This window comes from Prionailurus bengalensis, chromosome B4, assembly GCF_016509475.1.
Source record: "Prionailurus bengalensis isolate Pbe53 chromosome B4, Fcat_Pben_1.1_paternal_pri, whole genome shotgun sequence".
NCBI lineage: Eukaryota > Metazoa > Chordata > Mammalia > Carnivora > Felidae > Prionailurus > Prionailurus bengalensis.
The window spans coordinates 21362997-21375839 of record NC_057358.1 but is presented as its reverse complement, the minus strand read 5'-3'; the positions used below and the strand labels follow the sequence as shown (position 1 = coordinate 21375839).

Below are 12843 nucleotides of genomic sequence, written 5' to 3'. Positions count from 1 at the left end.
TGCTACAAACCTGTCTCAGGGTAATTAGTACAGTTTCCAGAAAACTCTGGGAAGTCAAAAATCTTTGGTGAGAATCTACAATGTCAGGATTGGTTCAGATGGTCTCTCAAGGGACAAAAGCAACTCTTAGCACTAGAGGCACTAACCAGAATTTATCACATGTTTTAAAACGCCACATGTTCATAGAAACTCCTAGGGGCTTCTGAAAGACATCCAGATCCCTCAGTTCAGGTCACATAAATTTCAAGATCTTTGAGGGTCTGGGCAAGCTGACACTGTGATGCCCTCCCTCACATCCAGTATATTAAAACATTAAAATGTACCCACATTCCCCATTAAATATGATTTTCATCACATAAAGTTTTGAAATCAAGCATTTGAAATTATTCAGCAGGTTGTATGCCTCAAACTTCTTGCAAAATGAGAAAACTGTTCTCAAATATAATTTAATATTAAAACATTTACATTAATTTTTCAAGTTTCTTTTCAGATTTTAGAGGCAATACTTTTTTCAAAACTCAAACATCTTTCATAGGTGTTTGAAAAGCACACAGACCCTAGATTTTGTGTTTATGATATTCCAGGCAGATAGACAGAAACCATTCTGGACAAATGCAAATCTATCTTGCGATTAATCTCTAGGAAAAAGAAATTTTAGAGTGCTTCGTAATCGACTCCAAGGTAGAGCAGCCTTTGATTTACAGAAGAACTCCTTATGAATAATGTTTAAGAAGAACTGAATTATACTTGCATTGAATTACTGTACATCATCTGATTTTCACTCAGGAACTGATTTTTTCCCATTTCAGGATAGTGGCTTTGAGTAACGGCATGCTGAAGAGTACAGAGGTTAGAATTGCCTCAACACAGGACGACAGCAATGGAGTCGATCCCAGGCAGTACCGTAAAGTAGGAAGCATTTAGTTTGTGTTTTTATTACCAAATTGAGTATAGTAGTTAATGGGGGACAAAGTATTTAGCTGACATAGATCAGGGGCGATGAGCCTCAAAGATGACCATAAGGTGTTTTTTTTTAACGTTGTAAATTCAACATTTCACTTAAAATCAACACGATACAACCACATTATCTTATGTTCGTTTATTCTTTAAAGATTTGTTTGCCTCTAAAGCTCCAGAGACGCCCCATTAAGAAAACAAATCCTGGGGCGCCTGGGTGGCTCAGTCAGTTAAGCATCTGACTTTGGCTCAGGTCATGATGTCTCAAGTCTGTGGGTTCGAGAGAACCCCCATGGCCCTCTATGCTGACAGCTCAGAGCCTGGAGCCTGCTCCGGATTTTGTGTCTCCCACTCTCCCTGCCCCTCCCCTGTTCACACTCCGTCTCTCTCTCCTTCAAAAATAAACAAACACTTTAAAAATTAAAAAAACAAATCCCTTTGACTTTTTGAAGCACACCTGCTTTCCTTGACTATTTTACCACCCTTCCCAGTGATGTTTTCGATCGTGCTAAAATATACACAACATAAAATTTACCATTTTAACCCTGCTTAACTGTATAGTTCTGTGTCTACTGTCCAGTTATACAGAATACATTTCATTACAGAAAATTTGGAAAACAAGGAAGGGCACATGGAATAAAAAAAAAAATCACTCAGGAATAAACTCAGGGAGATTAGCACTGTTTCAGGATAGTTCCTTTTTGTGTGTTTTCTATAGGGATTTTACCATGCTACATGGGTTTCGATCTCCTATTCTCAACTTCCTTTCCTGGAACCATTTGCCTGCCATATTCTTCTGGTTGTTTTTTGGTTTTTTTTTTTTTTGGTTTTTTTTTTTTTCTGATATAATTTGTTGTCAAACTGGCTAACATACCGGCTGTACAGTGTGCTCTTGGTTTTGGGGGTAGATTCCCGCGCTTCATCACTTAGAGACAACACCCAGGGCTCATCCCCACAAGTGCCCTCCTTTCCTACTGCTTTTTTTTTTTTTTCAACATTTTATTTATTTCTGGGACAGAGAGAGACAGAGCATGAACGGGGGAGGGGCAGAGAGAGAGGGAGACACAGAATCGGAAACAGGCTCCAGGCTCCGAGCCATCAGCCCAGAGCCTGACGCGGGGCTCGAACTCACGGATCACGAGACCACGAGATCATGACCTGGCTGAAGTCGGACGCTTAACCGACTACGCCACCCAGGCGCCCCCCTACTGCTTTTTTACACTAATGGACAGGTTCGTGAAATCTCTGTGTCCATTCATTGCTCCAATCATCTCCAGTGAATCAGCATATCATGTCATTTAAAATACTATTGTCAAATCCACTATGTATCTAGACAGGCTCCTATTGTTGAACATGTGTTTCTCATTTCCTGAAATTATGGATACGGCTGCAATGAACCCCCTTGGACATAAAATGTTCATCCACGTCCTCAACTGCTTCTTTAAGAGAAAGGCAAGTAACTGGATGAAAAGGCATGAACTTCACCGCACTGAGCACAAAAACAAATCTGCTTTAAATGGCCACCTCCTCCGTCATTAGAAAGGAGCCACGCTTTCCCCCCACAAATTTGTCGACCGTTTGTACTTCTTTGTGAGCTTTCAGCCTGTGCGACCTTAAATGTTTTCTGAGGAGGAGCCTTATTTTAAAAACTGTGAAGGAAGGGGGAAGACTACAGCCAGTGGGGACTCGTTTCCTGAGTTGCTGGGAGGCACGGAACGGAATCTCAGACTCTCAGATCCCCTCTCGGGGCCTGTTTCGTCACCTGTTAAACGGAAGGAGGCCAGGATGCTTAGGAAACCCACCCGGATCCCCGGCCGATACTGGGCGCACAGGGCAGGGACCGACGACCCCCAACGAGGCATTCGTTCCGTCGGTTGTCCCAGAGGTCCCCACGCGCTGGGCACCTCCCCCTTGCCCAAATTCTGCGGGGACCTCGGCCCCGGGCCCCTCCAAACCGCGGGAGTAGCCGCGCAGCCGCACGCCCGCCTTTACCTGCCGGCGGATCCCGCCGAGCGGCGGCCCCTCGCGCCCGGAGAACCGCACCCGCCGCCGTCCGCGCGCGCCTCCGAGGCCACTGTTGCTCTTGGTTGCTAGGCGACACCGGCCGCGCCTGCGCGCGCCTCGGCCCTGAAAGCTCGCGCTGGGCTGCGCGCGCGCCCCCCGTCCCGCCTTGGGTAAGCGGTCTGCAGCGAAGGCACCTCGAGCTCCGAGTCCAGAGCTTTGCGCGGGGTGGACACGGCAACCCTGCTCTTCCTAACTGTTGCGGCCAGTCCGGGTGAACACTGGAAATCAGCAGGCCGTCCAGCCTCAGCCTCTGGCCCGCGGACCGGCTCTGGATTCGCGTACTCTGGGATGCTAGCGCTTTCCCCCAAAGACAGGCCCCCAGCCGGAATCTGCGCCGATGGCTGCCGCATCACCAACCCCCTGTCCAGGCTCCCCTAAGCTGCACCCCTGCGTGGCCCACTTTCCAGGCCCTAGGGTGTCCAGTCTGTCCTCACGGCACTTGTGTTGGCCCGTCAAAATCTCCTCCTCTTCCACCTTTCTTTCCTCTTGATCCCACCCTTCCCAACGGCCTAAGACCTCAGTTTCCCTTCTTCGTCCTCCACCCTCCTCCACTCCAATCGGCAGTGAGGTCAACGGGCCCTCTTCATTTTGTCTCCTAATCTATTCCTCCTCTTTAATCCTTACGGTCACCCCAATCCGGGCCACCATTTTTGACGTCTGATGGCTTCGGTTCCTCTCTGCCTCCTATTCCTGCATCGATACGAGAGACCATACCAGAGGCAGATCAGCCTTCCAGAACTTCTCAATCTAGACGTGTCACCCCTCTATTCAAACTTCAATCGGCTTCCTAAAAATAAAGTCTGAACTCATTAGCCTGGTATGCAAAACCGTCTGCCCATTTCCTATTTGGGCCGCCCACCTCTCTCCCCCAACACAAGCCCCAGCCAAGCCGACTGTCACCCCCAATTTTTCCATACTTTTCTCCTCTGGATTTCGCTCACTGTCCCTTCATCATTGCGCCTATTCCACAAATATTTATTAAGCACCTACTGTTTGCCAGGTCATCCGCAACTCGTGTAACCCCTGGAATACTCTTTTATTTCTACTTAACGAAGCCCAGCTCAAATGCTGTCTTCATACAAGACCCTCTGATTGACTTTAGTAAAAAAACAAAACAAAACAAAACTCTCCCTCTCCTGAATTCCTCTCATACTTTCCAAACTCCGTCCCTTGCCTGCCTCTGTCCGTCCCCCAGCCTTGGTCCTTTTTACTTGAACGTATATGGCTGGATGAGTTTGGGCAAATGTTTACAGCTGTGTAACTGTTATCACAATGAAGATGTACAGCATTTCCACCCTCCCAAATTTCCTTCATGCCCCTTTGAAGTCAGACCTCTCCCTCCAGCCCTCTTCTCCGGGAAAAACTGGTCTGTTTTCTCTCCCTATAATTTTGTATTTTTAAAATGTCTTATCGGTTGCACCATGCAACATGCTACCTCTTGTGTCTGGCTTCCTTAGTTTAGCTTTTAAGATTTGTTCATGGTGTTGCATATATCAGGAGCTTGTCCCTTTCCGTCGCCGAGGACGACTGCACTGCGCGGATATACAACATCCAATCACTGGTTGATGGACACTTGGGTTCTTTCCAGTTTTGGACTGTTATCAATAAATCTGCTCTAAACATTTATACACAGGTTTTTGTGTGAACATATGTTTCTCCTTCCTTGGGAAAATACCCAAGAATGGGATTTCTGGGTCTTATGCCATGTGTACGCTTGATGTTATGAGAACTTGCCAAACTGTTTTTCCAAAGGATCTATACTGTATTTGCATACTCACCACCAATGAGTGAGCCATCCAATTGCTTCCTATGTTCTACAGCACTTGGTATTGGCAGGCCCTTCCATTGTAGCCATTCCGGGAGCCCGGGTGGCTCAGTCAGTTGAGTATCCAACTTCGGCTCAGGTCATGATCTCACGGTTTGTGGGTTCAAGTCCCATGTTGGAGCCTGTGCTGACAGCTCAGAGCCTGGAGCCTGCTTCGGATTCTGTGTCTCCCTCTCTCTCTGCCCCTCCTCCCCTCATGCTCGCCCTCTCTCTCTGTCTCTCTGTCTCTGTCTCTCTCTCTCTCTCAAAAATAAATAGACGTTAAAAAAATTATAAATTTCAGCCATTCTGTTGGATGTGTAGTGGTGTATCCTTCTGGTTTTCATTTGTATTCCCTTCATGACTAATGATGAGCTCATTCTAGGTTTTTGTTAACCATTTCTATAACTTATTTTGTGAAGTATTTGTTCAAACATTTGTCCTACTCATAACGGGTTGTTTGTCTTATTACTATTGACTCATAATAGTCCTCTATATTTCTGGGGACAAGTCACTTACCATACATAACTTGGAAAAATTTTCTGCCCGGGTTCGTCATGGTGGAAAATTAAATTTAGAGACCACAAGTTAAACACGAGGGCTTCTCATTGCTACTGGGTTGGTCGCTGCTTCTAGATCTTTTCAGAAACCTGGTGAAGCTATGAGTTCGGCACACATGATAAATCAGAAATCTACAGATCCAGACTGTGGTTACAAGAGATAAGATATCATCGTATGGCAGTCATTGGAACTATCTGGTTCTCTGGCCATGGCTTAAAACTGAAAACTCTAAGGCTGTCATTTCCTGTCTCAGAACTACTAAATATAATTAGAAGGATTTCACCCATCTCACATCCCTGGTGGTGCTTTTGTTCATGGCCATAACTGTGCCATGTCAGTAGCGGCTTGGTCTGTCAAAATTGTCTCCAAAAGTTACTTCTCTCTAAGAGACCACATGTGAGTCCCATAAGGCATCCTCTCAAGGTAAACTCAAGATCTCTTCACTCTTTTCAGATCCACTCAGATTAAACAACCAGTTCCAGATTTATGTCTTTGAATTTCTGAGGTCAGCAGCCACTTCTGGTACCAGTCATTGTATCATTTGAAGTTCTACTGCGGACAGCAAAATCCAGTCTAGTTGGCAGGGATTTAGAGATTTATAGGATTGTTGCAAGGGCTGGAGTGACAGGTTCTAGACTGAACTGTCAGAGATGACTTTCAAAACAGTGTTGCAAAGCACTATTCACAATAACCAAGACATGGAAACAAACTAAATGTCCACGGACGGACGAAAGGATAAAGAAAGTAAGTGTATACAATGGAATACTATTCAGCTATAAAGAAGAAGGAAATCCTGCCATTTGCGACAACGTGGATGGACCTTGAGGGCATTATGCCAAGTGAGATAAGACAAAGACATATACTGTATGATCCCACTTATATGAAATCTAAAAACATTGAACTCACAGAAACAGAGTGGAACGGTGGTTGCCAGGGTTGAGGGGTCGGGAAAAATGGAGAGATGTTGGTCAAAGGGTACAGACATTCAGTTAGAAGATGCATAAGGGACAGAGATCTAAGATAAAGCATGGTGACTGTAGTGAACAATAACTGTACTTGAAAGTTGCTACGAGGACAAATTTTCAATCTCACCACCACCACCACCACAATAAAATAGTAATTATGTGAAGTGAAGGATACGTTCATTAACCTTGTGGTGATATTCATTTTGCAATATGTATATCTATCAAAACATCACGTGGTACACCTTATACTTAATACAATGCTGTATGTCAATTATATCTCAGTAAATCTGGGGCAAAACACCGCAGACGTGGCCATCCAAGAAAGCCAAGGAATCAGGAGGCTTAAATCACTTTCACGCAGAATAATGAGGATTTATCTCAAATTCACATTAATGCTCTTCATTAATTCTTTTAATCCTCAGCTTTTTTTTTTTTTTGTCATGGAAAAATTATCAAATGAAGCAACAATGCCTAGCACATCAGACCAGCTCCCTTCCACAAAGCTTATCTCTTCAAAGAGAAAAAGATTTGAACTTCTTAAAGCATCTGCAAGCTTCAATTTTTAAAAAGAAGACATTTTTTTTATGACGTCGGTTACACTTGTGTGAGATTAGACTCAATTTCATAGCTAAAGCCAGCTCACAGACCGAAGTATAGGATTATTCAACTTAATAGCCTGTGTTAAAATTGTCTATGTTTGGGGCAAGCAAAGTAAAGGCATAGAAAACATGTCACTTTTGAGTAGTGCCACAAATAGATGCATTTGTGACGTGTGAGTCACCATGGAGCTAACACTAATCTAGATATCAAAAATGATTGCTGAATCTACAGGCATTACAAAGTGTGCCCAGTTAATAGATCCAGTCGGGCCACCTAAAGAGAAACGCTACAGCAAAACATTGTTTATTCTGCAAAGAGGTACCAAAACAAAGCGCTTAGAGTGCTGAGTCAATGTACCGAAGCAAATAATATATATCAGGTACAACGCTTAGATGTCTATTGACAATTTCATTGTTAAGCTAATGTTGGTCCCCCCAGATCCCATCAAGGAAAGCCTTCGTGTTTCAATTACAAATGCAGAGAAATGTTGGCATGAAGATTTTCCATGGTTCTGTATTCCACATTAAATGATATTTTCAAAACGGTGAATTCAAGCCACTACAGTAGCACTTGTTTAGAGCTTTATGCAAAAAATTGAGATCAGAAACATATACTACCAGTTCATACCCAAGAGGATGACCAAGGAAAAATGTCTGGAGTCTCTGAGCTGAAAGAGCCATTGAAATTGTGAGTGTAAGTGTGGGTGTAAATGATTCTTACTTTGCACATATGAGGGTTGGTATGGTGGCTTCAAAATGTGTTAACTAATGTTGTTGAGCTTCTTAAAGAACTTGACCCAAGATTGGGAAGACCCCATGAAATAAATGAACGTGTAGTGTCAATATTGATGCGTTCAAAGAAAAATACCATGACTGATGTTTAGTAACTGTTAGAATTCGAACTCGAAATTATTAGTAAGACCAGTGGGGCAAGATCTTTATGCTGGAAGAAAAACTTGATGAAAACTTTGAAATATTTAGTATGAGAACATTGTAAAGGCTTCAAAATCCACTCATTATCACAAAACATTTCAATGTTGCATTTGTCAAAGAGAAGGGACTTCCATTCTTTAAAAATGATAAACCTACGAAGGAAGATTTTTAGGGTTTTTTTTCAATAATAGCTTTCTAAGACCTACGAAGGTTTATTTATTTTGAGAGAGACAGAGACAGTGCAAGCAAGGGAGGGACAGAGGGAGAGAGAGACAGAGAGACAGACAGACAGAGAGACAGAGAGAGAGAGAATCCCAAGCAGGCTCTGCACCATCAGCACAGAGCCCAACGTGGAGCTCGAATCCACAGGACCACAAGATCATAACCTAAGCCAAAATCAAGAACCAGATGCCCAACCAACTGAGCCATCCAGGCACCCCCAAAGTAAGATTTTAAAAGACCAAAGATCAGGGGCACCTGGGTGTCTCAGTCAGCCAGTCAAGTAGCCGACTCTTGGTTTCTGCTCCGGTCATCATCTCATGGCTCATGAGATCGAACCCTGCATCAGTCTTCACATTGACAGGGAGGAGCCTGGTTGGGATTTTTTCTCTCCCTCTCTCTCTCTCTGCCCCTCCCCAACTCATGCTTTCTCTTTCTCTCTCTCTCTCTCTCTCTCTCTCTCTCTCTCTCTCTCAAAATAAATAAACATTATGGGGCGCCTGGGTGGCACAGTCGGTTAAGCGTCCGACTTCAGCCAGGTCACCATCTCGCGGTCCGTGAGTTCGAGCCCCGCGTCGGGCTCTGGGCTGATGGCTCGGAGCCTGGAGCCTGTTTCCGATTCTGTGTCTCCCTCTCTCTCTGCCCCTCCCCTGTTCATGCTCTGTCTTTCTCTGTCCCAAAAATAAATAAAAAAACGTTGAAAAAAAAATTTAAAAAAAAATAAACATTAAAAAAATAAAAGATCAAAGATAAAGGGCAAGAAAACAGTTTCCATTCATGGAAGAAAAAGTGATAATCTGCTATTTGGTACCTCTGCTTCTGTAAACATAATTTCTGACCAAGGTAACTATGAAGAACGTGAAAGGTTCGGATCAGGAATTACATGGAACGGTTTTGAGCTGCAAATCAGGTGTGTGTGTGTGTGTGTGTGTGTGTGTGTGTGTAAAATATTCTCAGGACCCAACTCCACTTTTCACGTAAAAGAGTGAAGCCATTTTATCTGTAAGTTTTTTACAAACTCGATATTCAATATTTTCGACTAAGTTTTATTTTCTTGCCTTATCATCAATATGTAACATAAAGGGAATGCAATCTTTTTTGCACAAAGCCCCATAGTGACTCCTCAAATGCCCTCAAGTTCACCTCAGGGGCACTTACAAATATTATCATTTCCTCATATGCCATGATGTGGAAACGTTTGAGAACTGCTCATCTAAAGACTTGCTGGCCGATAGAAGTTCTGGGTTGAATGTATAGGATTTTGTTTTCAACAGTCCTGGTCCAGGAATTTGCCACTGTCCACACCTGCAGAGATCACCAACTGTGTCTATTAGACAGTTTGTAACGAAAACCACTGTCACTTCCTCTAAACCAGTGGTCTTCCTTTCATGGTCTTAAGACACTTGAGCAGCAAACTAGCTATCAGAATATTGCGGGTGAACGTGAACCAGGGCCAGAGGAAATGAGACATCTAATGGATTCTCCTACCGTAGCGTAGACGACACTTCTTTTGCATCCGGATTATTACTCGCCTCAGACTCACCATCTTTCTTCCCTGGATGCTGTTACGGTCTATGTGGTTATTTCCGTGGCTAGGAGACGTTTTGTCCCTTCATATTATGTGTGTTCAAAAATCAGTGTCCTGGGGCACTTGAGTGGCTCAGTCGGTTGAACAACCTGCTCTTGGTTTCGGCTCAGGTCACAAGCTCACAGTTTGTGGGTTCGAGCTCCTTGTTGGGCTCTGCGCTGGCAGGGCGGAGCCTGCTTGGGATTCTGTCTCTCCCTCTCTCTCGGACCCTCTCCTGCTCTCTCTCGCTCTCTCTCTCAAAAATGGGCAAACGTAAAAAAAAAAATTAGTGTCCTTAGGTGTTATTACCCTCACGCACTACCCGTAAGGACTGTGGTGTGGGATGCTAATTTTCAGCTCTCCCATGTTAACAACTTGAGAGTCTTAGCATAACAAACCTCATTTGATTCCGTGGATATATTCCACAAAACATGTTTTTGAAAAGGATTTTTGAAAACTAATTAGACTTTAAGAACATTAAGAGAGTTCACTATTTAGGGAAACCTGGAGATGAATCACCTTATGCTGAAAAGGAAAAGAACCCGTCAGTACAAGAAAGCAATTATCTATTATAAGTCTGAATCCGTTTCAAGTGAGGGGGTACAATTGTATAATTTAGATAATTTCTCATTGTATGTTTCTTCTAATGTCGTCTTTGAATTCATTTCCATTCAAAGTGAATGAGTCATATGGCTGATTGTTGTAAATCAACTGAACTTGGTTGAAGATAAATAATAAAAATGTAACTTCTGTCTGTAACCTTCAAGTCAGTGTTCTCGATGAAAGAAAACCCATAAGCAGTGTGGTGACCTTCCGCCTTTCCTAGAGCCTAAACGCACACAGTTTGCCAACACTTTATTGTAAATAGTTGCTGTTTTTCTCCAAAGTAGATTGCCACAAGGCAGTTTCTTCCACCACATCGCGTTATTTAAAAGTTATCTGCTTTTGTGGCGGCTGTTCAAGGGCGTTCTTTGCCTGTAAATCCTCTTTATCTCATGCTATGGTTGAAGTAAGACCTGGGCACAGTTTCAGTGCATTCGTCTTGTTGTACCAGGAGAGGAAAAAAAATTAAGGACCCCAGAGACTGATCCTGTTCTGCAAATGGTCATGAATCAGCGGGGGGCCCTGTGGCTATTCAAAAGGGTAATACTCCTGAGCACCCACTGGGAAGGTGCGATCCCCTCACGGGAAAGGCAGCCACACCATTAAAAAGATCATTTAAAAGCCTGAGAGCTCGAGTTTCAAAGTAAACAATACCCATTGTGTACTTGACTCCAGGCCTTTAAAATCAGCCTCACTTAGTGGTGGGGGTCCATATTCCCTTAGCTCTTAGTTTCCACTTGATAATCCTTTGACTCTGAACTCAGTTCCTGTCATTTGCACTATGGAGATACCAGCTTGTTTGCTAGAGGTTGTGAGGTTTAAAAGAAAATAGGATGCGTCCCACTTAAAGAAAAAGATGGATTAAAGGTGTCTGAGACAATATATCCCTTTGAGATGACATCTCATTCTGTGAAGGATGCCTTAGAATGACCTCTTTCACCACCAGCCAGCTCTCTACATCATATGTGGAACCTATGTTTGTGGATAAACAGTAGGAACTGTGATCTAAGCAACCCCTTTACATGAAGATTCCCTGGTTTGGCTTCGGACATTCAGCTTATTTAGAAGAAGAAGAAGAAGACGAAGACGAAGAAGAAGAAGAAGGGGAAGAAGCTAAACAATTGTGTCTGTTTAACGATCTCAGTTGAAGGATCCCTTGAACTGAAAATAAGTGGATTGATCTAAAATACAACTCAGATCAGAAACACCACAATAAACTGTATTGAATACAATGGCACTGTTGATGGTACAAAGACTGGTTCTCTGATCTCTTCTTTTTTGCCTGTTATGGTGAGTGGAAAGGTAATCCAATAGCACATGGCATTATTGAGGCCAGGATCCTGGGTCAGATCTGGCCTTGACTTTCTTACCCAAAATGGGCCAAAGATTTTGGTTGGATCATGAGTGATAGATGATTACTGCTGGAAAAAGAGCTGAGCTCAAGCTTTTTGAATGGCAGGTGGTGACTATCATCCCGACTCCGGAGGGTCCTCTGCGTCCTCCTTATTTGAAGGGCGGGGCCACCCTACACGGATCTGGTTCCAAGGCAGCATCATTCTAGGGACAGGTGGTTTAGTTTCTACACATTATTGGAGAGTTGTGTCTAATTTGGGACAGAGTTATCAGTCTTTCGTTTCCAAATTATTTTATTTTCCATCACTTATTTTAAGAAATGCCAAGTAGGGGCGCCTGGGTGGCTCAGTGGGTTGAGCGTCCGACTTCGGCCCAGGTCGTGATCTCGCGGTCCGTGGGTTCGAGCCCCGCGTGGGGCTCTGTGCTGACAGCTTGGAGCCCGGAGCCTGTTTCGGATTCTGTGTCTCCCTCTCTCTCTGACCCTCCCCTGTTCATGCTGTCTCTCTCTGTATCAAAAATAAATAAACATTAAGAAATGACAAGTAAAACCAGCTTAAAAAACAAATGAAAATTCTTACTTAAATTTAACTAGAGTTAGGGGTGCGTGGGTGGCCCCGCGGGTTAAGTATCCAACTCTTGATTTCCACTCAGATTCTCACAGTGCGTGAGTTCGAGCTCCACGTCGGGCTCTGCGCTGCCAGGGCAGAGGCTGCTTGGGATTCTCTTTCTCCCTCTCTCTCTCTGCCCCTCCCCTGCTCTCTCGCTCTCAAAATAAATAAGTAAACTTAAAAAAATAAATAAAGTTTGATCTAAGTACTTGAACAACAGAAAAAAAATAAGCAAAAGAAGATGGTAATAATCACCTATAGTATATTTTGAAATAAGTAGATGGGGAAAGATCCCCATCACTTGTTAATATTTTTAAAAATTATAATGGATAGATATGTCTACAGTGAATGTCTTAATTACTAAATATTAAACAAATAATTTATAGTTTCAAGCAGAGTATAATCTATGACATTATAAGTGAAATTTTATAAATTGAAAAAAAATTGTAATTCACAAATCAGTAGCATTACCTAAAGTGTATCTTTAACTTTGTCTACACCTCAAACTTCAGGGCATTTGAAGGAGCTAATGACTTCTTGAACAGTTGATTGTAGGGCTTATTTTAACCATGATTCCTCTGTAAGAATCAAAAAATTAAGGAGGGAGAAT

The 12843-nt window shown here is 43.2% G+C and overlaps 1 protein-coding gene across 10 annotated transcripts in view; it reads right to left on the bottom strand.

Annotated features, from left to right (window-relative positions):
* ARMC3 (armadillo repeat containing 3) overlaps nucleotides 1-3056 on the bottom strand; it is a 102037-nt gene extending 98981 nt beyond the window's left edge. For 4 of the 10 annotated variants that reach the window (XM_043561424.1, XM_043561430.1, XM_043561431.1 and 1 more), the window contains exon 1: nucleotides 752-1123. In XM_043561424.1, coding sequence (XP_043417359.1) covers nucleotides 752-804 — 53 coding nt within the window. In that variant the 5' untranslated portion in view covers nucleotides 805-1123. Of the gene's footprint in view, nucleotides 1-751; nucleotides 1125-2719; nucleotides 2920-2949 lie in introns of those variants that run through there. The other 6 variants (XM_043561423.1, XM_043561425.1, XM_043561426.1 and 3 more) reach the window with 5 other exon arrangements.
* Nucleotides 3057-12843: the final 9787 nt, after the last annotated feature.